The 24264-nt window shown below is 34.1% G+C and overlaps 4 protein-coding genes across 8 annotated transcripts; 2 read left to right on the forward strand and 2 right to left on the reverse strand.

Moving 5' to 3' along the window:
- The first annotated feature begins 229 nt into the window (after nt 1-229).
- On the forward strand, nt 230-2402 carry LOC112784742 (stem-specific protein TSJT1). Its single transcript, XM_025828056.2, has 5 exons — nt 230-852; nt 965-1220; nt 1328-1568; nt 1692-1812; nt 2017-2402. The coding sequence occupies exons 2-5, from the start codon at nt 1009-1011 to the stop codon at nt 2199-2201; spliced, it is 759 nt and encodes a 252-aa protein (XP_025683841.1). The 5' UTR covers nt 230-852; nt 965-1008; the 3' UTR covers nt 2202-2402.
- Nucleotides 2403-2598: 196 nt separating this feature from the next.
- LOC112784741 (mediator of RNA polymerase II transcription subunit 16) lies at nt 2599-10875 on the reverse strand. 5 transcript variants are annotated; one of them, XM_025828055.2, is made up of 16 exons: nt 10038-10875; nt 9364-9432; nt 9118-9206; nt 8781-8893; nt 8312-8413; nt 7796-7881; nt 7056-7649; nt 6004-6613; nt 5803-5882; nt 5552-5634; nt 5200-5436; nt 4880-5054; nt 4190-4707; nt 3921-4097; nt 3290-3655; nt 2599-3138 (listed from the first exon to the last, which is right to left on the reverse strand). In XM_025828055.2, exons 5-16 carry the CDS (start codon nt 8365-8367, stop codon nt 2992-2994), a joined length of 3129 nt encoding a protein of 1042 aa, XP_025683840.1. In that variant the 5' UTR covers nt 8368-8413; nt 8781-8893; nt 9118-9206; nt 9364-9432; nt 10038-10875; the 3' UTR covers nt 2599-2991. The 5 variants fall into 5 exon arrangements, with proteins under 5 accessions (XP_025683840.1, XP_025683837.1, XP_072086871.1 ...); XM_025828052.3 differs by having other exon boundaries at nt 7796-7886; nt 10038-10857; XM_072230770.1 differs by having other exon boundaries at nt 9364-9427; nt 10038-10810.
- Nucleotides 10876-14803: 3928 nt separating this feature from the next.
- LOC112782465 (cold-responsive protein kinase 1) lies at nt 14804-18005 on the forward strand. Its single transcript, XM_025824855.2, has 7 exons — nt 14804-14948; nt 15332-15430; nt 15614-15726; nt 15801-16011; nt 16128-16365; nt 16457-16607; nt 17376-18005. The coding sequence occupies exons 2-7, from the start codon at nt 15343-15345 to the stop codon at nt 17688-17690; spliced, it is 1116 nt and encodes a 371-aa protein (XP_025680640.1). The 5' UTR covers nt 14804-14948; nt 15332-15342; the 3' UTR covers nt 17691-18005.
- Nucleotides 18006-20317: 2312 nt separating this feature from the next.
- Nucleotides 20318-23116, reverse strand: LOC112782466 (clathrin light chain 2). The gene is made up of 3 exons (XM_025824856.3): nt 22511-23116; nt 21049-21202; nt 20318-20955 (listed from the first exon to the last, which is right to left on the reverse strand). The coding sequence occupies exons 1-3, from the start codon at nt 22885-22887 to the stop codon at nt 20530-20532; spliced, it is 957 nt and encodes a 318-aa protein (XP_025680641.1). The 5' UTR covers nt 22888-23116; the 3' UTR covers nt 20318-20529.
- Between the last annotated feature and the right edge of the window lie 1148 nt (nt 23117-24264).

The raw sequence follows: 24264 nt of genomic DNA on the forward strand, positions 1-24264 counted from the left end.
ACTCTACCTGAATTTCCACCATACAAAATTTTATCCAAAAACGCGTGTGCCAACAAATTCAACGGTTGCTTCTGACACTGAAACAGTGAAAAAGACATACTTTTAAGTAAAATAAAAAATCATTACCTTCAAAGTGCAACAGTAATCCATAATTAGGTAATTAATTGTGGACCGTCGTTGTTGGTTCTAACTTGTAACATATAAAATGTGCAGATGCGGCAAGAAACGCGGATGAGAGAACACGCTTTTGTAATTTGCTGAGTCAGATCAGTGTCATATCAAACAGATAAGGTTTTATTTTTATTTAAGGGTCCCACACACTATTCTTTTCTTTATTCCGTTTCTTCTGCAATTGCAGTTTCAAGTTTCAACCTTCCATAATAATCACATTCACATCACGTGTCCATGACTCGATTCTGATGCTGTATCCGATCCAACCATTACTATTTTCCACCTATTATTTCTCTATTAATAATACTTTAGATCAAGGCTGTAATAACTCGCATCTGAACTATTTTAGCTGAATTTTTTTATCTCGTAAGTATTATTATTGTTATAAAAGATACTACTAATTATATATTCTGGTAAGGAAAGAAGATAAGAAAAGTTGCACGTCATAACTACTATAACAAATATAATATAACACTTTTCATGTTCATTTCGTTGGATATAACTGCCACGTAGATGCAATCTTTCAAACCCCGTAAATTTAGTGCTTCACATTATCATGTTTGTATCTATATATACCTAACCATTGTTACTTTTTCTTCATATCACTATCCGTTTTCCAAGGCTATCTATCACAATCTCAATCTCATTCTCCATCTGCACCAATCTGCATTGCTGCTTTTGGTACTTTTTAGTTTTTAGTGTTTACATTTGTTCATTTTCTTGATTATATTTTGTATGTTTTTATTGTTCTAATTAAGTCTCATAGGTTTTCTTGTTCTTAATTTCTCTGCAGCTAATTTCTATATACACACTTATTCAAGAAATTAAAGAGAAAAAATGTTGGGAATTTTCAAGGAGAAGTTGGTGAATGCACCAAAGGAGCTTAATAGCCCTGCTTCTTTGAATTCATCAAACAATAAGCCTAAGCTTTCTTATGAAATCCTTCACAATTTCATGTCCAACAATTCCTCCAATGCTTTCTGCATGAACTTTGGAAATGATGCTTTACTAGCTTATTCCCCTCTAAACCAGCCCTCCATTCATCAAAGGTATGTCTCAAAAAAAGAAGAGAAATTACTACCTTTAAAAAATTCATGGCAAGACATAATGATTTAGGATGTGTACGTTTGTTTCAACTTATGTTGCATTGTGACAGGTTGTTTAGTGGTGTGGACAACATATACTGTGTGTTCTTGGGGAGCCTGCACAACCTTAGCATGCTGAACAAGCAATATGGGCTATCAAAGGGAACCAATGAGGCAATGTTCATCATTGAAGCCTATAGGACCCTCCGTGATAGAGGTCCATACCCTGCTGATCAAGTCCTCAAGGAACTTGAGGGCAGTTTTGGATTTGTCATCTATGACAACAAGGATGGAACTGTTTTTGTTGCTTCTGTGAGTTTTCATGTTCCTTTAATTTCTGAGCCCTCTAAAATATAAAGTGGAAATGTGTGATTTTGATAATGTAGTGGTGGTACTAATTTGCTGACACATGTTGTTTTGTGTTTGAATATATAGGGTTCTAATGGCCAGATTGGACTCTATTGGGGTATTGCAGCTGATGGATCAGTAGTTGTTTCTGAGGACTTGGAACTTATCAAAGCAAGCTGTGCTAAATCTTTTGCTCCCTTCCCAACTGGTATGCAAATTTAGCTAGAATGCAAAATCACTTGTATGTTGTTGTCACTAGTTATATTTAGATACATTAATATTTAAAAAAATGATGATAACAGATAAAAGAACAACCCAAGAACATGTTGCACTTCAAATATTAAGCAGAAGTTCGCAAATATGAAACATATATAATACAATGTATTGATTACTTGGTATGTTGAAATTGCAGGGTGCATGTTTCACAGTGAGCATGGTCTGTTAAGCTTTGAGCATCCTACAAAGAAGATGAAAGCAATGCCTAGGATTGACAGTGAGGGGGTCATGTGTGGAGCCAACTTCAATGTTGACTCCCAATCAAGGAACCCAATGATGCCACGTGTTGGAAGTGAAGCTAATTGGGCCACTTGGGGCTAAACCAAATTCACTAAATTTGATCAAACATAACCCAAGCCTTTTTCTTTATTTTTTCTTTTGGCTGAGAGCAACTTATTGTAATGGGGGGATCACTTGATTTTAACCCTTTTATTTGTGTACTTTTCTTGTTTGGTTCATCTATGTACATATTCCTGCTTCCTTCAGGATTGAATATGAATAACATTAGGTTCTACTTTTGCAGTTTGAAGGGTGTATATATATGAATAAACAGTTAAAAAAAATGCATTCAAAACTACCTAACAGTAATGATCAACATCAAAGCTTTTAAAAATTGACATCCTAAATTGCCACAAATATATGTAAAGAGAAGTTATTTTGTAACGGCCAAACTCATTTTGCAATATAGCAATTCATCAAAGATGGGACAAAATTAAAGTATAAAAAAATTATAGCAAATTTGCATGTAATCAGAAGTTCAACTCCATTTCTTCAATAATTTTTCCTTGAATGACATCAGATATTGCCATATTGGTAACTCAACTCAAACTTTTAAATGTTACCAAAAATAAAAATTTCCTTAAAAGAGCTATTATTTATTTACCCTGAAGAAACAACTATCTCCATGATTTGACTTGAATGACTACAGAATAATTGGATCTGGAACCAAAAAACGAATACATGACTGAGAAATGAACCTGTAATAAATATACAACTTCTCTAATATACAATTCCAGTCAGCATTCCATCTACATCTAGTTAGCCATAAATATATGCAATGCTTCTTCACTTTAGAGAAACTTGTGTGTTAACAAACTTTAAATGAAGCCGGCTATACAACTCGGACCCACGTTCCGCCGCATATTGGGCACCCATGAGTCCAGCGGCTGATCCACCAGATTTCCCGGTCATTTTGACTAGGAGGGTTGGTTGAACCCGGCGACGTGAAAGCGCAGGTCTGCCGCAGACATCTTATGCACTGCAACATACAAGCAAAATGAAAAATTGGGTAATATCAACATGAAATGTTTGAATCATACTCTTAACAAGAATTTAATGGTGAAAAATATGTTACATGTACAAGTGGACAGAAAACAATATAAACAAAGAGACAAGATCTATTTCCGAACCTTGTACCAGACCCCTTCTAGCCCAGTCTTCCATAATGCAGTAACGACGTCTCTTCGTGATCCCATTATACCAAGATATCCTCCCAGACCAACAGAAGAATTCAACCCAAAAGCTGCTTCTCGTTCAGACATCCTGCGCTTACGAGGCCATATGGCATGGGCTCCATGGTAGACATCACAATTTTCCAATGAGCTCAAATCACGTGGACTTGAACTAACAAGTTTATTTGCAGGACCCACATCATTTGGATCAGACGAAAGTCCACCAAACATATTTCGTCTATGCCACTCCTCTGCTGGAGGGTGGAGTTCTAGCTCGCGTAGTAGAAGACCGGCAGCATCAGTACCTCGAGGACGGGGCATGTTCTGCATAGTTCAATTTTAAATTGGTTTTGGGGTGGATCAAATTCACAAGTTTGTCTAAGAATAGACTTCAAATTTTAATGCACCCGAAAGAAATTAAAAAGAACATGTATATTATCTTTTCATGACCGACACAAACTTGACACACTACTTAATCACTAAATCAGTCATAGGAAATAACATCACCATAATGTTCACGAAATACTAATTATATCTAGTTTAATTTGTCTTCAAGTACTGACTCTTGAATGAGCAAACACAAAGTTACCTGCATGTGTGGGCCAAGGGATGCTTCGACAACTTCTGGCAGTACAGTGTAGTTCCCATCAATATAATGCAGCCGAACCTGAATGTTGCTGCTTCCCACCTGAGAAACTGGTAACGGGTGTTGCAGCCCAGAAGTTCGCCGACAGAGATCCATAAGAATGAGAAAAAGAACTTTGACCTGCATCAACAGTGCAGTGAGACCTTTAGTAAGATTAACACTATCCTTAAGCAATATTAAGAATTACTGTGACTTCCAAAACAGATTTATACCTCCTCAAACGTATATCCTTGACCAGCATTTCCAGTACCAACTCTTGACCGCCCAGAAGTTGGTTCTTCAGTTCCTTTTGCCCCAGGCACAACCTGACCAGTTCGATTTGTCTGACCATCATCAGACTTAACTACAGTTGACACTGGTTTTGCAACCTCATCCACGTTGCCTGGAGCAGAAGCATTAGGTTGAGGTTTCTGTGCATTTGCATCAGCAGTTCTATGCGCACCACCAGCATAGCGGGGGAGTTGTGCTCGTCGGAAGAAAAAACAGAAGAGCAAAAGTTGGCATAATCTATGAAGGAAGTGACAGTCCCCGATAAGCCTAACTGCAGGTGTTCCAGGAAAAGTTCCTGTGTTAACACTAATGGGCATAAATGACGGAGGACCAGTGATTGGAGGGTTAGGAGTTGGGTTGGACACACCATCAGCTGGGTTACTAATCTTGGCAATAGCACCTTGTACCCAAGCTTGCATCTGTGGGGTTCCACTAGAACTGGTAGTCCCATTTTGTGCTCCTGAAAAACAAGGCCTTTTCTTCATCAAGCCGATGATTAAGAAGAATTTGATAATTAAAGAAATTCAAGGGCTACGACACTGATAATTTTGTGACAAGTAATACAAATTAGCACCAAATATTTTGCCTCTATATATGGTCTACATATTAATGTAAGATCAATGGACACTAACCTTGACTAGGTGCAGGAGTTGCAGAACTTTGGGCAGCAGGACTAGGAACAATATTTCGGTTACTAGCAGTCCCTGCAGTCACAGCATGAGTTGCTAATGTACGACAGAAACTTGCATAACGCCGCAACCGGGTGATAAAATGTGAAGCCAGATCAAGCACAGAATCGACATAGGCCTGCATAATATTGAAATGATTACAAGTATACATTCAAAAAGTTTAGCAGCTTTACAGAAATGTTATCCCATCGAAAATTAGGATGAAATCAAAATGTGTAATAATATATGGTCACATTTAGTAAGTAGGTGTAAAGAAAGAAGACCTGAATACTTGGCATTAGTGCTGGTTCAACAGATACAGCTTGGGCATCAATTCTCGATAGTGTATCACTAGATACTTGCCAAGGATCAGGCACTAAAACTGAAGGATCTATTAAAGCAGACTCAATTCCCTTACCAAGCATATCCAACAACAACCTAGCTTGCATATCCAGAACCATTGCCCTGACCTCTTGAGCATTTGCTCCTTCAAGTAGCCTACACTTTATCCTATCTAGACTCTGTAATAATTACACAAAACCAAGTTAGTTTATCCAATAAAGCAATAACAAAGCCACTTATAAATGCCAATCCGAAAACATGCAAAGCGAATGGAAAGAATTGACAAAAACATACAGGACAATACTGCTGTCTGTGCTGAGCAGAAGGAAGAGAATGGAAATCTGCATCCAAGACTGCAATAATGCTGTTTAGCGAAACTGGAAAAAAAAAGGTATCAATAGAATGTTATAGAGATGCTTTAAACCAGAATGCCTATATGAAAAAAAATGTAAACTGAATGATTCCTTTTCAATTCAAATTTCTGGTACAAACATCAAGGAAACTGAAAAATAGTAGTAGGACTTTCATAATTTGTATCTCCTTACCAATACCATCTTCAGCCGCACTCTGTGTACAGCCCACAGCATCCCACCAATCAACTCCAACCAAAAGGCTCCACCAAAACCTGCTAATCCTAACAGACGTTAGCACAATAACCTAAAACATCCATACAGGAAGTAAATCACAAGTTTTGGTAAATTTATGGGAAAATCAAGACAGTCTATGCTGCATATTTAAGAAATCACCTTTCAGCAATTGCACGCTCCCATGTTGAAGAGTTGGCCTTTACTTGACTAGTTGGGATAGCAGGAGGAAGAACCCGGATTATTTTCAATACTGTTTGATCCTTGCATGTGTCATGCCAAACAGAAGCTAAACAGCAACTCGTTGAAGAAAACGCAGGAGCAGCAATTGCAGATCCTACAGTAATCTGATAGTTGTCTACAGGTGCAAAATTTGGACCAGAAAATATGTGGACTCCACCCCGAAGAAAAGCAATGGCAATTTCACCACCATGAGCAGCATAAACAACACGGGCAAGTGTCCTAACATCACTTGGAAGATCAAAAGGATCAAAAGTTACGCCTTTAAAACTAGATTCGGATACCTTTTGCACATTAGTTTTCATTCCAACTGCATGTGTTCGATGATTCTTGAAGTCATTTGTTGGGGGAATGCTCAGGTCCACTTTGGACTGCCAAACAGTTTGCATAGGAGGCTGTCCACCCATACTGGAAGTAGGGTTTCCAAATATTGGATGGAGGACAACATGTTGTAAAGATGATTCCCAGCGTTGCACTCTCCACCCTGTAACTGATGGCCCCTCATCTGGATCATAAGGGGACATGTACTGTCCTATAAATATAAGTCATGTACTACTTCAGTACTTCTATAGCAATTTCTGAGCTCAATAATAAGTGCACAAGAAATCTCTGGCATAAAATTCACACAAACATGGAACGTGGCCAGTAATTGTCATGAAACCTAGAGATGCAGATCAGGCTAGAAATGTATATAAGGGTTCTTCCTGTAAGTTACTTTTGTTGATTTTGGCCAGAGCGTCAACTTACTCATGGAGAATAGTGTGTGTGTGGAAGCACCAGTATTAGGAGGCCAGGAGGGGGAATAAAAGATAGCTTGTTACTTGAATCAGTTCCATTAGTATCACTAATATCATTTGATATTAATTTAAGAGAGAAAATTCAATGGGGATGCAAATTTTGTTTAGAGAATAATTTAATGAATCTATTAGAATGAATAAATAGCAAAAAATATCAACTCAGAATCAGGTCCATACCCTCAATTATCACAACAGCTATCACGGAGCCACCTCGAGTTGGATCAAAGGCTACTGCTGTTACACCAGAGCCCCATGTCGTGGCTGCAGAAGATTGCGCTGCAGCTTCAGGACTCACATATGCTGAAAAATTCGAAACTGGGGAGCAGTGAAGTGGTATAGAATCCCCAATATTTTGGTCTGTTAGCTTTTTCCCTCGCTTTTCTTCAGATATCAGATAATCTTGCCAACTAAACAAATAGGCAGCTAAAGGGGCAAATCCGCTCCAGTTTGGTGGACTAAGAGGTGGGGCACAGTTATTGATACTTGTCTTCGGAGTTGCTTGGAAACCATTTCCAGGACCAGGCATAACCTCCCAAACAACAACGGTGGATGGATTCACAATTGGCACACCTGCGACATGCATGGCACCACTGTCCGTGATGATAGCATCAGCATCCATAATGCCACTGGGTCCACAACCCAGTAGCCCTTTACTAGTGCAAAACCATCTAGCTGGTGCTGCATTCTGGCAATGAGGCCACTGTGACCAGTGAAGTTGAACCGAGCCTGATGAGAACACAGAACACACACAAAGAAAATTGGGCCATCTAGCTGAAATCAAAATAGCTCTTAAGTGTCAGATATACAAAAATGACGTATTTGAGCTCATTACTAATTAGAAACAAATGAACATGTAAAATGAAAGATTAAGAGAATAACTGAAAGAATTCATAAAACTAGGCATGAAAAGAATTGACCTGAGGTTTGAGACTGTTGTGAAAGAAACTTTTCCTCAAATATTGACTTCGAATTGGCAGCACCGCTAGACTTAGATGAAAGCCACCTATACTGATTTTTACAGAAAAGTAATTAATTTATATTTAAATTTAACGAAAATTAAACTGCACACACATACATGCTTGCTAAAGTGCAAACTTTACGCTAGTGCAATGACTTTATGGTTGAATTATGGATAATGGAATTTTCACTAATACCTCAAAACCTTTCTCTTCAATTTTTCTTGACAGATACAAACTCCCAATCAGAGTTTTGGAAGAATTAAAAAAAATTACCTATCTGCCTTTAGTAAAATTATTTCTAAAATGCTTTTTATGTAAAAATTTTTTAGAGAAAATCTTCTTTAGAATCTTCCTCTCATTCCTTACATATCTACATAAGATTTAAGGCCATCAAAAGTGTAACTGAAATGTTTATAAGAATTCTTGAAAAATAATGCAGGGAAACTATAAACAGTGAAAACGTAAGTTGCATACCAGAGACACCCCTGATAGCCACTTTGTAACAACTGCAATATCTTGTCGCCACTCATGCTCAAGCTGCCAGTAGCTAGTATCACGTACAAGATTAGCTGGCCCCTGAAAGGACAAAGAAAACAGTAACAATCAATCAAACAAGCAAAGCATGTATTAGGAATGGAAAAGCAAGAGAAGCTGAAACATAGGCCGAAAAAAAGTATCATCCCACCAGCAGACACAAGTATCAAGTCAATTAATTAAATTAGCCTCCTAGGACTAATCTATAACATATAGTCAAATCTCCTTTTCATCCAAAGATTTTGATAATCTGCTCAATCATACAGGAAGCTGAATAGAAAATGTTAACGAAATCTATGGTCATAGGAAAACTCATGGCAGAGAACTTCTAACTATATTATTATACTAAAACTACTAAGTTGTGCTATAAATTTTTATTGCAGTACCCACTTATGTAACCCTCACTTACTTGAGATGGTTGAGTCCAAATAGTTACCCTCCCATGAAAATTAGCTATCAATAATGCACGGGGACAAGAAGTAGGGGACCACTCAATAAACTGTACAGAATCACGAGGAGAATCTGCGGAATGTATACAGTGTAACTGATCAAATTCTCATAGACATATAGATGAAAAGATAGAAAGAAAACAAAGCAGTTCAATTGAAAAGGGAAAAGTCCTAACTCTACTACTGCGTGGCTAATTATTCGGATTTGGTTGTGTGAAGAATAAAAAGGTCAAACAAAGACCTGGCATAGGAAAAGTAGAACTCCTCTGGTAAAAGGAAGTAATGAAATTAAAATACCTGCTAGGACATCGAATACTGCACATTCAGTAGGCCTCTCTGGGATCACAATATGTATAGGGATCCAAAATGGTGGATTTGCAGTTGAGCTATGAAAACAAAAGACCAGAAAAAGCAAGAGACATTACAGAAGATTATCAGTTATCCAAAGTTCCAAACTAATAGACATGTTGGCAACAGAACATTTAGTACATAATCAAAGATAAGGCGAGAAACACAGGCACTGGATAACAAGTGTACACTAACCTGGGAATTCTAGCACATGTTTCAGAGGCACAAGCTATAGCATTCAGTTTTCCACACCAGGAAACTGCACTGCGAAAAAGACACGCAATCAATAAGTTCTTTCACATACAGTTCTGAAATAAACACAACTAAATTCGCTCTACACAAGGTCCTTAGGAGATCAAAAGCATAATCTCAGTTTCACACCAACAGAATCATAGACTGCAAAATCAGTCTACAGTCTACACTACATAAGCATCAAATCACGAAGTTCTTATAATTTAAAATCAAAAGATGTCATAATACAAAACCTCGGAATCCTTTAACAATATAACTTGCAGCTTGCCTGAAACTTCTAAAAGCAACAAAAATCTTCATCACAGAAAATTTTCACAGCAAATTACTTAATACTTACACACTTATCCAGTATCACTATCATCTCTACTTGAGCTCCCTTCTTTATTTATTTACCTTTTTTTCAAGGATTATTTGAAAAGGGAAGAAAGAAAAACATACTCAAATCTTAATCTTACTAGAGATATGGTGATCCCAGTTAAATGGCACAAAAAAACAAGGGAAAAGAATGAGAAAATCAAATTACAAACAGTTCAACATCAACAAGGCAAATTCAACGAGTACCAGGAAATAAATGCAGGGAACTGAGATAGAATCTAGCAGTGCATATGCATATATACCTGAAATTGCGGCAAACTTCAGGGACACTCATCTTGTGGAGCAAATGGGACTTTGGTTGCTTAAGCCTAATGCAAAAAACTGTAGCAGGGGTGGTGGTGACTGGGTCTTCCTCCATTGGATTCTCCACAGGTGGCTGCTTCTGTTCACCACTCAATTCCACTGCTTCATTCTTCTCTTGAGCCTCAGCCACAGCCTCCGGCTCCTCGTCCTCCACGACCTCCACCACTGGGCCCTTTGTCCCACCAACTTGATTCATACCACAAAAGGAAAAGGGGCCCAAACAAAAAAGCTTTGATTTTTATACACACGAAAGAGAAAGTTGCAATGCGGTAAAGTGGTGCAAACTGCAAAGTCGCAATTGAAGGTGACAGATATCACTATTGTAGAGAAAGCGAGAAAGGAGAGATTAGTGGGGTTCGTGTCAATTTTTTCTTTATTGATTCAAAAGTTGAAACTTTGATGTGATTTCTTTTGAGGGTTAGGTTTTTATTTTCGTTTCATGTGGTGGTAGGCAAAGCAGGTGTGAATGTTATTCCAAGCTTGGTGTTATTGGGAGGAAGCTTCTTTTTCAATTAAAGAAGATTCAATGTATTTTGAGGTTTTCAAAGTTTTGGGTTTTGAATAATCGAAGGGAATTGGAATTGGAATTGGAATTTGAATTTGGAATGGATGGCATGCAAGGAATTAATGGAGTTTTTGTTTGACAGTTGCAGGAATGAAGAATGCAATGAAGATTGAAGAAGCAAGTATGACTATGAATCTATGAGGTGGTGTCAATGTCACTGTAACTCTCTTATTCAAAAGCTTCTTTCTAACGTTGCGTTTTGTCTCTCTCACTCTGCCCCACCTAACTAGTACACTTCTTTGTACCACGTTTTTTTATTATTTTTTATTTGAAACACGAGATATTTATATTTTTATCATTTTATGTAAAAAATATTACTTTCATTTTAACTGCAATTTTTAAATCTTGCTAAAATTTCTGTAATTATGATCATCATAGAATTCACATTACATATATTATTGAAATATTGTAATAATACCTAAAAAGTATAAATATTTCAGATTTTAAATTTTAAATACATATGCAGATAATTATTTTTTGAGTGAATACCACATCCGACCCCTAACAATTATCTCGAAAGGACAACAAGGTAAAAAAAAAACACTCAATTCGGTTCCTGATATTTTTTTTTACTGATTAGTCCCTGTGCCAAAAAAACAACATTGACTTTTTTTTTGCATATGGGTCTCGTTATTCTTTCGAAGTAATTATCAAAAGTCGAATTGGATTTTTTTTCAAGGGCCTCGTTGTCTTTCGAGGTAATTGTCAGAGACTATTTTGATTTTTCTCTTATTTTTTTCATCCTAAAATGAGTTTGGTTGGTAAAAATAACATAAAAGTATATGATAAATTCAAAGATTAATTCTAAAAGGATCTTTTAAAAAAATGAAAAAAGTATTGTATATTTTATATTATGGTTTAGCTAATATATATATATCTTAAAGATACATGTTAAAATTTTAGTTAATAATATTTTTATAGAAAATACAAAATTTAGTTTTCTAATGTATCTAGTCTTATACATTTATCAAAAGAATAAATTACTATTTGTACCCATAAAAGATACAGACGCTGACAAATGTACTCATATAAGAATAAAACGACAATTGTAACTACGGAAGGAAGATGACTTCTGTGTGCCCCCAGACGTTGTGTGTGCCCCCACACATAAGCCATCTTTCATGGTATGGTACATTTGTCAGCGTTTAAATCTTTCATGGGTACAAATGATAATTTATTCTTTATCAAAATATAAAATTTAACCATTTTTATTAGTAATAACCTTAACATATTTCCCAAGAAATTAAGGCAATTTTTTTGTTAAATGTAGTTTCACATGAAACTACAAAGTCAAGAGAAGTCTTAATCATTTGATATTTAGAAATGGCATTAACGCAATAGTCGTATTTTGCCAAATCAAGAAGAAGCCGAACCTATTGACTTTGAAGTTTGAACATCATCACTTGCTGATCAAATCAAACGACCAAAAAAAATTTGAAAGAATAATATAACAACTGAGGATATTTATTCAGCTTGGGTTTATGACTGTAGCCAGTAAATCTTATAGTCCAAGGTAGAACATAAAGAGTTGAATGGTTATATTCTAAGTTCATTGTTGAAAGTTGAAACTTGGCGTTTTCTGAAAATGTTGATGGTTTTAATGCAAACATACCGAGGATGATACAAATTCTCTACGCCATATCTACTAGAATTTATTATTGATAATGTAAGTTCATAAATATGTATATGACTGTATGTATATATTCCCTTTCAAATAATAAAAACTTTCTTGTAAATATGACCTTCTATAGTTTTATATATTTACAAAAATTTTGTTCAAACTTATTATGTCAAAGAAGTAAAGTCCACCGTTTAAAAAAAAAATTATGATTCTTTTGAAACGTAGACACACAAAATACTAAACCAATAAATAGTTAACCATGGTATGGTAATTGGTAAGGATAACAGTGGCATAGCTTGAAAGGAAATTTTAATAAAAAAATTATATAATAGTATTTATATTAAAATAAAAATTATAAATATAAATATTTTATTTTTAAATTTATTAATTAAAATGTAAGATTACATATAGTTAAGGCTAATTAAAAAAATAAATCGAGTCACCAAAAAAAAAAAATTAAAAAAATAAATCTGATTTTCGTTCAAAAAAATTTGTTTAGAGTAATAAACCAATTTGATTTTAAATAAAAAGTTAATTTTAAAAAAATAATTACTTTTGACATGAAAAAAAAATAGTTTTTGTCTATAAAAATCTATTTTTATTTAAAAAATTAATTTTTAAATCTAAAAACTGATTTTTTATTTAAATTATACAAAAACGATTTTTTATTTTCGATACTATTTATCTCTCAAAAGTCTCAAGACTAATTATCTTTAGTATTTTTTCCATTACAATCAAATAATATAATACAACAAAATAAAATCTTAAATTTCTAATAAAATAAAAATATCAAAATTTATTAATGTAAATAGTGTTGATACTACAATAATATTTAATTTGTAATGTTGATTTAAAATAAAATATTAACTTTTTATTAATAACTGATATTATTACTAGTATACTATAATTTTTATTATTCTAAAAATAAAATAATACATAAAAATATATGAAAAATCAAATATAATTTAATGTAATATTGATTTAAATATATGCATACAAAAAAAATTTAAAGAATGATAAAGCTGAATATTGAATCCAAATATATAAATTAAAAATATATTATTTTAATCAAATTGAACAAACTTGTTTCTTTTTAAGATAAAACTACTTACAAAAGCTTTGAAGAGCCGTGGCCCCATCGTCCTAACAAAGCTCCGCGAATAATAACAATGTTGATGTGTTTGTAATTTGCAATTGAAAGTAATAAATCCAAACAAACTAATAGTATTTTTTGTAATCTTTATAATTTGCACTCGATTTCAATGTGTAAAAGAACGCCACTATAGTATTTTCTTAGCAGATTTTGGCGTATATTTGTTCATTATTTAATATTTATCACTACATCAGAATTTTAGAACATTTTTTAGCTCTCCGTTATTTCCTAGTGACGATATAGCAATATCCAATTAGAAAAGGGTTTTTGAACAACGTTGGATTTTTACTATATTAACGAAGGATTAGAATGTAAAATTTATTGAGAAAGCAAGAGTTGTGCGAAATGGAATAATTAAATTTGGACACTACTAAACAGTTATTTATGATTCGTTTTTTAATGTTATTTTGCTTAAATTTTCAACTGGTATTAAGGAATCTCTTTTCTTAAAATTTGAGCTTTATCTCAACAAATAAATTATCCACTAATTAAAAATATAAAAATATTTTTATTTTAAAAAATATCACACATCTAAATTTCTCTAATTAAAAAATTTTAAAAATAAAAAAATATTTTTATATTTTAATTAATAAAAAATTTATATACTTTTAAATTAAAAAATTAAAAACCTATTTATTATTAAATTTTATGTAACTTGTTTCTTTTAACTTTTGCTCGTTGCTAATAAAATAATATTTTTTATTATCCGAATTATTGTGAAACAAAAATATTATTTGTACATCAAAATTATCTACTAAAATCAGTCATTAATATATTTATATATAAATATATGTGTAGTTTAATTTTTTTTAATGTATATTTATATTTTAGCATGTATTTTATACTGATGACAAATTTTTAATGGCTGATTTTAGTGTACACGTAACATAATTTATTATGAGACGGCATTAGCACTGGTCCAAAGAGTTAGGAACGGGAAGAAAATACAAATAGAAAGATTTGGTTTATGCAACGTTGGGGCCCAGTCAAGTGGGAACTGACAACAGGGCCTGCATCATGCTTGAATGTCATCAATATCTCTCTGGTTTAGTTTAATTAATCTCAATTATAATCATAACCTCTAACAAAATATTCGTAGAGATACTTTAGATTTTTCACTAAAATAAATCCACATTGGTGATAAAAAAAATTAAACTTGTGTCTTTGTGGAATATGAAATTACTACTCACTATGTCAATTGTATTTTCTTTTTTAACCATCAAACAAATAATTAATGCTCAATGTCTACATCCACCATCTACCTTCTCCATTCATTATAAAGTCAACTTCAAACACGGCTGAAATTTCTTTTTTATATTTAATTATTATTATATTTTTCAAAGTCCAACTCAACTAACTTGGATTATATTAACCAACCACTTTCACATTCTCTCATTTCTTCACGTTTCTCTTTAAGGCTGCTTTTTTTTTTTCTTCTTCAGCTTTTGCATTCAGTAACTAACAGTTTTTGCATCTCTGCCTCCATCTGAATTGTGTTTAACATCAACCATGTATCCTCTTTCTCTGTCTCTCAACTCTGAACACACCCTTTTTTGTTTTCTTATTATTGCTTTCTCTTGTCTTATGATAATTGACACTTAGCATTGTTTTATTAAAGAGATCTTTTGTGTCTTTTTCATTCTTGAAGTTTTAGTCTTTTTGGCTTGAAAATTGTGATGCCGAAATCAGTTGTTTAAGTGACAACTGGGTTTAATCCTCATCTGTTTTTTTTCTTTTTCCTTTGTCCTATAATATGCAAGTTGTTTTTCATGTTACATTTTTAAAATAAGGTTTTTGTCTCCAAATTGAACAAGAAAATAGCAATTCTTTTCCCACTTGGAAGTGCATAGCTACTAGTTGAATTTGATTTATATTAGTATCTAATATTATGCAGATTGCAACACCATGACCATTAAGAGTTGTGGCTGCTTTGGAGCCTCAACTACAAAGAAGAAGAAAACTATAACTTCTCATAGTCCCAATGAAATTGATGGTGAGGGATTGTTGCTTATTTCTCTTCATACTTTCCGGCCTTGAACGATATTCGTGATCAGATAACTATTTTCTGTGTACTTCTTGATTATTGGTTAATGATTTTCCAAGGCAAGCCTTAGATTTTCATCATCTCCAAGTAGATGAGTGTTTGATTGTTCTCTTTTTCTCTTTTGTTGTTAAGGCTATCCCTTAGCCAATGTTAGGCAATTCTCTGATAAGGAACTGAGATTGGCAACTGATAATTATCATTCAAACAGTAAGATAGGAAGAGGAGGCTTTGGAACTGTTTTCCAGGTATTCAGGTTACTATGCTTCTAAACTTGTAAATCTTGTAATTGTGGAATTAATATGATTTGTGATTATCTTAGGGAACCTTAAAAGATGGAAGACAGGTAGCAGTGAAGACCCTTTCAGTTGGATCAAAGCAAGGAGTTCATGAATTCTTGACTGAAATTAAGACATTATCAAATGTTAGACATCCAAACCTTGTTGAATTGGTTGGATTCTGCATTCAAGGACCTAGCCGCACATTAGTCTATGAGTATGTGGAAAATGGCAACCTTGATAGTGCATTACTTGGTAATTTAAATTTGACAAATCTGAATTATAAAGTCAGAAATCAAATACATATACTCATTTGAGAGAGGATGAAACATGTAAGCTTTTGAATCATTTTCTCTACTATCTCTTTGCAGGCACAAGGACTAAGAGAATTAAACTAGATTGGAGAAAAAGATCTGCTATTTGCATAGGTACTGCTAAGGGTCTTGCATTTCTTCATGAGGAAATTGTGCCACATATTGTACATAGAGACATCAAAGCTAGTAATGTACTACTCGACAAAGATTATAATCCGAAAATTGGTGATTTTGGATTGGCAAAGTTATTCCCAGACGACATTACTCACATCAGTACAAAAATTGCTGGAACAACGTATGTTACTTAATCACATCTCTTAAGTTTTATAAACTTGGAATATGAAACTGATTAATACTCTACCCTTGTTTGGTTTCTATTTGCATAGGGGTTACTTAGCACCAGAATATGCATTAGGTGGACAGTTAACCATGAAAGCTGATATATACAGTTTTGGTGTTCTTGTGCTTGAAATCATTAGCGGCAGACGCAGCTCGAGGAGTAACTGGGGAGACTCCAACAAACTCCTATTGGAATGGGTATGTAACTATGTAAGAGAGACAGAAACGAAAAGACTGAGACTGAGACTGAGACCCAGTTTGGGTAACTAACTTAATTAAGCTCCTTTTGATAAAATAACTTAAACAATAAATGACTCTGTTAAAAGTAACTTATAAATAAGTTATTTTGTGTTTGAATTTTTAACTCTAAAAGTGCTTATTTTAAAGAAATGTAATGAAAAATAGAAGTATTATGAGAGAAGTCATTTTTTTTAACTTCTCTATAAGCTCCAAAATAGCTTTTTAGAAAGTTGCAATTTGGTTTTGAAAATTGCACCCGACATTAATACTACTACTTTTCATAAGTCAAAAGTTAAAAAAAGCCACTTCTAAAGTTTCCCAAACGGGCCTGAGAGACAGAGACTAAGAGACAGAGATTGAAATAAATCTCAATATTCTGTTTGGTGCAAAATGAGAGACAGAAATTGAAACAAGAATGAAACTCTAATTTAATTTGTACAAAAGATAAAATTGGAATTAATTAATTGAAATGAGGATATTTTAGGTATAAAATATTATTAAAGTTTCAGTCTTCATTTCTAAAAATTTTAGTCCCCTGTGTCCCTACTTTTTGGAGGTACTGAAATACTGAAATTTTAGAGACAGACAGAAATTTTTTGTACCAGTCTTTGAACCAACAAACATGATACTGAGTCTCAGTCTCTCAGTCTCTGACTCAGTAACTCAAAACAAACGCTACTTTTTTTCATGTCTCAAGTTTAAACAAGTTTCTATGTGGTGCAACAGGCATGGCAACTTCATGAAGAGGGTAAACATTTGGATCTTGTGGATCCAGAGATGGAAGAGTTTCCAGAGGAAGAGGTGATGAAGTACATGAAGGTTGCATTGTTTTGCACACAGTCAGCAGCAAGTAGGAGGCCATTGATGACACAAGTGGTTGACATGCTATCAAAGGAAATCCAGCTGAATGAGAGTCAATTACAACAACCAGGATTCTTCATGGATTCAAATGATGAATCCTCTCGGATCAAGTCAACTTCTGACTCTATAATTCCTAATGTTAGCTCTACTCATAGTTTTACTCAGGTGGCCCCTCGATGATCATGCCTAAATAAATATAAATAGTGGTTCACAGGCTTAGGATTTTTTTTTTACTGATTCATTTTTCCTGGAATATATAACGTGGCACTAAAGCAACTAGCCAACTAGGGGCTAGGTATATTGATGCCGGAACCGGTAGTGGATCACTGTATAGTAAATTTACAATATACTAGTTTTGCTGCTTATGTTCATAGGAAACCGGAGAGATGGTTATGCTAGAAATACAAGTCACAAGAAGGTGGTTTGTGACTTTGTGTAATAGTTTAAAGAGATTTGTTCAACATAAAAGGCTTCTGGTGCAAAATGTTTGGTCAACTTGTCCATTTGCTTGAACATATTCAACAATTCTAGCTCATTTATTTCAAAGCCCCGGCAAAATACCTCATTCTCCAATCATCTATTCTATCTATCTATCTATTTTTAATATATAAAAGTAGATGCATAAATTTATCCATATTACTTTTAAGACATCTTTTTTCTCCTACTAATGTCATGTCAGCAATATCGCTTACTTGGCAAAATTTTAGAATCAACTACTCAAGTTTTGCCAAATCAACTATTATTTCCAAATCAGCAAAAAAATAAAATATACAAAAAATATACAAGTAATAAAAATATACACAAATTAGGCTGCAAAATTACCAATGACAATAATTAGAAATTAATAATATCTAACCAAATTTGTAAGCTACAAAAATCAATATCCATATATTTATTATATTTTTCCGTTATAAACATTACAATAAATTTATAACCCCAATAATTAATTTATTAATTTTTATAAATAACTCATTAAATGTAATAAACATCAATGTTACAAATATCATAATAATCTATTAATCATAATAAAATTAACGTTATAAATATTCAAATTTTATACTATTTGAACTACTTATATAAGTCTCCTATCACTATTTCTTCAAATAACATCAAATTTAGCACAAGAAATTTATTTTCGCACTACACAACATCTCAAACTTACTCAATGGAGCATCATTCTTTGGACAATATCACCAAGTAAACAAACAATTGGTTTATCAAAGTTCGCGTGGTTCGTCTATGAGAAATATTAACACCCACAAATGAAAAAGAGTTTCTTTGCTTAGAAATGATTATATTAGATGAAAAGGTATAAAACAAACATATTTATTGTATTTTTAAATTGAACATTTCCCAACACTATTTTAAATTTGCAATACTTGAGACATTGTCTGACAGAGTAGGTCAAAGAAAAATATTAACAGGTAATTTAACTCTATACTATTTCAATTATTCTTATTAAAAATAACTTATTTAATAAAAAAATTCTACACATTTTTGTTCTTTTTATTGTAGATGACATTGAAAAACTGCATGCACATCAAGAGATTAAGGAGAAAGAAAACCATACAAATTCAATACACATCTTCAGAAGAAGAACATACATGCAAAAATGGAACAAACAACACAATAGAAAGTGCATACAACTCAACAATTCATAAAAAACATGTCTTCACAAGAATCTACGACAGAAAAAGGATGCGCCACATAAGGAGACTAAATTCATCGACAAAAACAAATACAAAAATCAAACCACCAAATAAAAATGTCACTTTGTACAACTCCAACATTCAAATTTTTTGTACTATAAATTATTTTAAACAAAATATCTTTTAAATTTAACTTTAATTTACACATATTTAATTTAATTCTACAAAATATAACCATTTTTAATATTTATTATATACTATCATTAATTTACCGCCGGTCTCATTCTAGTTTAACGGCCAAAACAGATGGAAATCAATGGGCCTCTCCCCCAAGCAATACAGAATGCGCCTAAGCCTATACTGTGGTATAAAGATAAAACATCCGACTTTTCAGTTTACATATTTAGAGTCCGTTTGGAAGTAGCAGAAACTATTTTTTTTGACTTTTGGATTATGAAAAGTCAGAATATACGGTGTTTGGCACCATTTTAGAAAAAACTTTTATCTTCCCGAATAGAAGCATTGGCCTTCCACCATCATTCTCACGCAATGTTCCAAACCTCACCATTTTCACGTAATGATTGATCCTCCACCACCATTTTCATTTTCAGACAATATTGCATCTGAACAACCTACTGCATATATTCCTTCTAAATATTTTTTTTATCATTTTATCACTCTACTTTTTTTTTTCACATGTGATTTTATAACTTTCTATTATTTTCATAGTTAATTATAGCAAGTTCTTGACCTCAATAAAGGAGAAGGAAATTCTAATATGAGTAAAAATAAAAATAAAACACAGCAACAAAATATACATTAACACACATTTTATATTTATTTTTTATTTTCACCTACCATATCATACACAATATTAGTGATTAAGTTATGTAAAATCAACATTCAATATTGGAAAGTATTTGTTATCATTGTTATTTTAATATTCATTCTCTTCTGTAAAAAAAAATTATTTTTTGAGTTATTTATCCAAACACTACAACTTTAAAATAAGTACTTTTATAACTAAAAATCCAAATACAAAATAACTTATTTATAAGCTGAAATTAATAAAAATTCTTATGCTTTAAGCTCTTTTTCAAAAAAAAACTTATTTAAGTTATTTACCCAGGCTATTTGAGTCCACAAGTCAAAAGATCATTTAAGTTAAAAACAAATACTCTGTTATGTAAACCCACTAAATCTGCATGGCATAATTGTCAATAATTGATTTAATTCATACAAAACCTTGATATTGGTCATAAAATGCGGGTAATAAGCATTAGAAACTAATAGCTGGGCAAAAAGATTCATTAAAGACTGTGGGGAGAAAGGTGATCTTAGATGATGGAACTGAAGAATGATACGCACAATTATGCAGCAGGCTGCTCCTCAGGGGCAGCAGCTTCTTTCTCGGGTACATCTGCAGAGCCGTTAGAAGAGGCATCCTTTGGTTGTGATCCATCAGCAGCAGGTTCAGGTGCTTTCGATGTGGCTTTTTTTCCATCCTTACCCTCTTTGGCATCTTTAGTATCTTTGGCAGGAGCAGGAGGTGGAGGAATCATGTGAGGTGGTGGTGTGTGCTTCAGCTTTAATAGTATCTGTCGCATCCTAGCGAGATCGGTGGGTTTACCAGGCTTAGGGCCTTGGACAACTGTAATTGATGGCTTCTTGTCCTGATCCTTCTTGCCTCTTTTCTTTTCAATGTTGGGAACCTCCCGAGGAATGAGCTCTGCAATTGCTTTCCAATAAGCTTTGTCTGCCTCTTTGTGAAACTTCTCTTGATTAGCCACGAATAACTGCTCCACAAGTAGATTTCATTTTCTACCATTAGAAGGGCAGAGAAAAACATATCACGTGACAAATGATAGCATGATGAAAGTGAAACTTACCTTCTCCCTTTCCCTATTTTGAACCTTGTTAGTCTCAACATTAAGCTTCCTTTTCTCATAAAAAGCCACCTTATACTCCTCTGCTTCCTCAATAATCTTCAATCTGATTTCTTTTTCCCTTTTCTCCTTCTCCTCTAACTGAATAGCATTTTGACTGTATAAGGGAAGCCAAACATTAATTGATTTATTTTTGGGTTAACAACATAGATCTTAGATTTTTAATCACCCAAGATCAGAAATTAACCAAAATGATTGTCCTTCCAACAAGTATGAGAATGGATTTGCCTCTGTTGACAGGGGATTTATATATCAATGGCAATAGATATTTTGACAAAAGAAAATGTCAAATTAACCTTTCTATTCAAATCATCCTCACAAATAGCACCTACAAGCATTTTTGGATATCTTAAACAGCAAACAGCAAACACATAATCTGAACTAACATAATAATACCAGTGCCTGCTTGGTCATGTACCATCTAATTTACATAAATATTTCATATCAAATTTAGAAGCCTATTGCTGTATTGCCACTTGTTACTACAAGAAAAACCAAAATATGCAGCAGCATAACACAAATTGTAGTTTTCTTTTGTCATGCATAGACCAATTGCTTTTATGTTATTTGCCATCAAGGCCTATTTAAGAAGCACACACGATTTTTTATTTTTACTCTTTTTCATGGATAGACAAGATTAAATATCAAACTGCATTCATTTCATATTTTCTATAGCACTCTCAAAATCCCAGAGATGTACGTAGGATGATCTGCTCTAATTGCAGTCCTGGTCAAGATTTACGGTCACCTAGGTCTTTTGAAAAGTGCTTCCCTTATCTAATAGAGAGATTAAGAATTTGATATCATCACCTTGAATGTCATCAACTCACTCCAATAGTCCAATGGGCAAAGCCACAAAGGGATCATTCTTGCATAAACTTTTGACCCGGTAAAGCAGCTACGCAAGATAGATCACAAAGTTCAAATCACCACTAACTTGCTACCTCACCATAGAATTTACCCTAGAAATAGCTCCTACACAACACGATTATTATGGACCAAAGTCTAGAGATCCATCCGACTAAGTAAAAAATTTAATTCCCCCTTCTAATCCCCTTGATCCAAAACCTAACCACTGTTGAACTGGTGCTACGCTAATCAACTCCCTATATATCTACCGAAAATCACATCAACATATCTCACAACAGCACAATTAACTACTTCAATTGAACTCAACTAAAGAACTAAACTCACCAATTCGTTTCTTTCTACATCAAGATCAAGCTCCCCGAATCCTGATTCGTGATCCTAAGTCCTTACTGCTTACACGTACCGGCAACAAACTTCGCGAATAAACATGTTAAAAGCTTCTCTAAAATAAAGTAAAATCACCACAGATCTAAAGCAAATTCAAATGAGATCTACCAAATTCATAAGTAAATTGGGAAAGTTCAAAACCGCTCACCGGCGCCACTCCCGAAGCGCGTAACCTTCCTCCGGCTCCATCTCAGTTGGCGGCGGAAGCACCGGACCGTCGGAGACGAAGACGCTTTCGGCACCGCCATAACCGTTCCCGTTCTCGACAGTCTCCGATTCGAAAGGGGAGTGAGAGTAAGCAGGATTGGGATCGCTGAACCCGTAGATCTCCGGCGAGGCGGCAGCGGCGGGGTCATGATCTACGGTGACATCGCCATCGGGGGAGAATCCTCCGGTGAAGCTGGAGTAACCGCCGTAGCCAGAGTAGGTGTCGTCCTCCTCGGCAGCGTTGTGAGCGGCGGCAAAGTGGTCGGCGGAAGAAGAGTTGACGTTTAAGTCATCGGCGAAGGAGTCGAAGGAAGACATGGTTGCGAGTTTCTCTCTCTTCTGTGAAGTGAACACAGCGAGTGCGTTCGTTCTTCTCTCTGCTTTCGTTGAACGGAATAAAATTAGAGCTGAGTTGAGCAGAGTCTATAAACTTATTTTGACTCCTTAATACTTATCGCTGAATATATGTTGATCCTTCATTTTTCATAATTAGCATTTTTTGTATTATTTTGTGTTAATGAATCTATACTTTTATCTTGTCCAACCTACCAAATATACTATTATACTATATAATATAACGGAAAAGCTCTGTGGCTTGTATGCTTTACAAGTTCATTAAACAATAAAATCAAAATATGTGCTGCTTCAGGTACGTTGATTACACGCGCTATATAACATCGCGCGTATATCTAACTACCAGATTTAAAATATTTCTTTCCCTTTTTGTTTTCGTTATTTTGAGATTTCGTTGTTCTTCTTCTCCCGCGTTTTCCCTCCTTCTTCTCCATTGTTCTTTTCTTCTTCTTTTCTCACTAGCATCTTCTTCGTTTAGGTTACCTTTGTCTCTCTCTGCAACTCGAGCTTCGTTTTCTATTTTTGATTTGTTGTTTTCCAAAATCAAAGTTTGATCTCGTTTTGAAGATAATGGATCATTCAACCTCAGATTGTCAGCTGAATGCAGGCGAAGTGGATTATGAGTCAGAATCTAACGAAGTCCCTGAGGTTTGATTTACATAGGATTAGTATGAATTTTCTTTCAATAATTTGTATAGCATTGTGTAGTTGAAAAATTGCTGAACATTGACTGTGAAAGTAACACGTTTACCTGAATCTGTCGATTCAATGTATTAGTTGTGATTAATTACCTGGAATTTGTAGCAGACGCTCGGGTGTAGATCAATTCTTGTTTGGGTGTATTTTAGCTAGAAGTGTGTATCTACACTTTACTGGTTTTTTGTTATTTTAATTGACTTGTTGTTGTTTAGGTGTATTATAACAGACATGATTAGGTGTGTTTTTAGTTTTTGAGATGGTGTATATCTGCAGGCTGTGTATTTACAGTTTATGGCTTTAAAAGTCATTCTGTAGTTGAGTTGTTGCGGTTCGGGTGTATCGTATTAGACATGATTGGGTGTATTTGAATCATATCTATGGGTGTATTTACAGTTCTGACACGGTGTATTTTGCAGCCTCTCTCAGTTGTTGATGACGAGTTTGTTCCAAAGGTCGGAATGACCTTTACCACCCTTGAAGATGCTGGAAAATTTTACATGAACTACGCCAAGGCTGCAGGTTTCTCTACAAGAGTTCGGTGCACAAATAGGAAGGGAAACGAGATTAAGAACTAACTGATTACATGTAGCAGAGAGGGAAAATGGAAATCTAAAATATCTCCGACCGAGAAGACCAATCCGA

This window comes from Arachis hypogaea, chromosome 20, assembly GCF_003086295.3.
Source record: "Arachis hypogaea cultivar Tifrunner chromosome 20, arahy.Tifrunner.gnm2.J5K5, whole genome shotgun sequence".
NCBI classification, from domain to species: domain Eukaryota; kingdom Viridiplantae; phylum Streptophyta; class Magnoliopsida; order Fabales; family Fabaceae; genus Arachis; species Arachis hypogaea.

Coding starts and splice junctions, on each gene's coding strand:
- LOC112784741 (XM_025828052.3), bottom strand. CDS start 10,294: ATGAATCAAGTTGGTGGGACAAAGGGCCCAGTGGTGGAGGTCGTGGAG. Junction 9,433..10,037: donor GAAGTTTGCCGCAATTTCAG/GTATATATGCAT, acceptor TCTTTTTCGCAG/TGCAGTTTCCTGGTGTGGAA. Junction 7,887..8,311: donor GGCTATCAGGGGTGTCTCTG/GTATGCAACTTA, acceptor TGTAAAAATCAG/TATAGGTGGCTTTCATCTAA.
- LOC112782465 (XM_025824855.2), top strand. CDS start 15,343: ATGACCATTAAGAGTTGTGGCTGCTTTGGAGCCTCAACTACAAAGAAG. Junction 15,727..15,800: donor GCTTTGGAACTGTTTTCCAG/GTATTCAGGTTA, acceptor TGATTATCTTAG/GGAACCTTAAAAGATGGAAG. Junction 16,608..17,375: donor ACAAACTCCTATTGGAATGG/GTATGTAACTAT, acceptor GTGGTGCAACAG/GCATGGCAACTTCATGAAGA.
- LOC112784742 (XM_025828056.2), top strand. CDS start 1,009: ATGTTGGGAATTTTCAAGGAGAAGTTGGTGAATGCACCAAAGGAGCTT. Junction 1,221..1,327: donor CAGCCCTCCATTCATCAAAG/GTATGTCTCAAA, acceptor GCATTGTGACAG/GTTGTTTAGTGGTGTGGACA. Junction 1,813..2,016: donor TTTTGCTCCCTTCCCAACTG/GTATGCAAATTT, acceptor TTGAAATTGCAG/GGTGCATGTTTCACAGTGAG.
- LOC112782466 (XM_025824856.3), bottom strand. CDS start 22,887: ATGTCTTCCTTCGACTCCTTCGCCGATGACTTAAACGTCAACTCTTCT. Junction 21,203..22,510: donor GCGCTTCGGGAGTGGCGCCG/GTGAGCGGTTTT, acceptor TCCCTTATACAG/TCAAAATGCTATTCAGTTAG. Junction 20,956..21,048: donor AAAATAGGGAAAGGGAGAAG/GTAAGTTTCACT, acceptor CTTGTGGAGCAG/TTATTCGTGGCTAATCAAGA.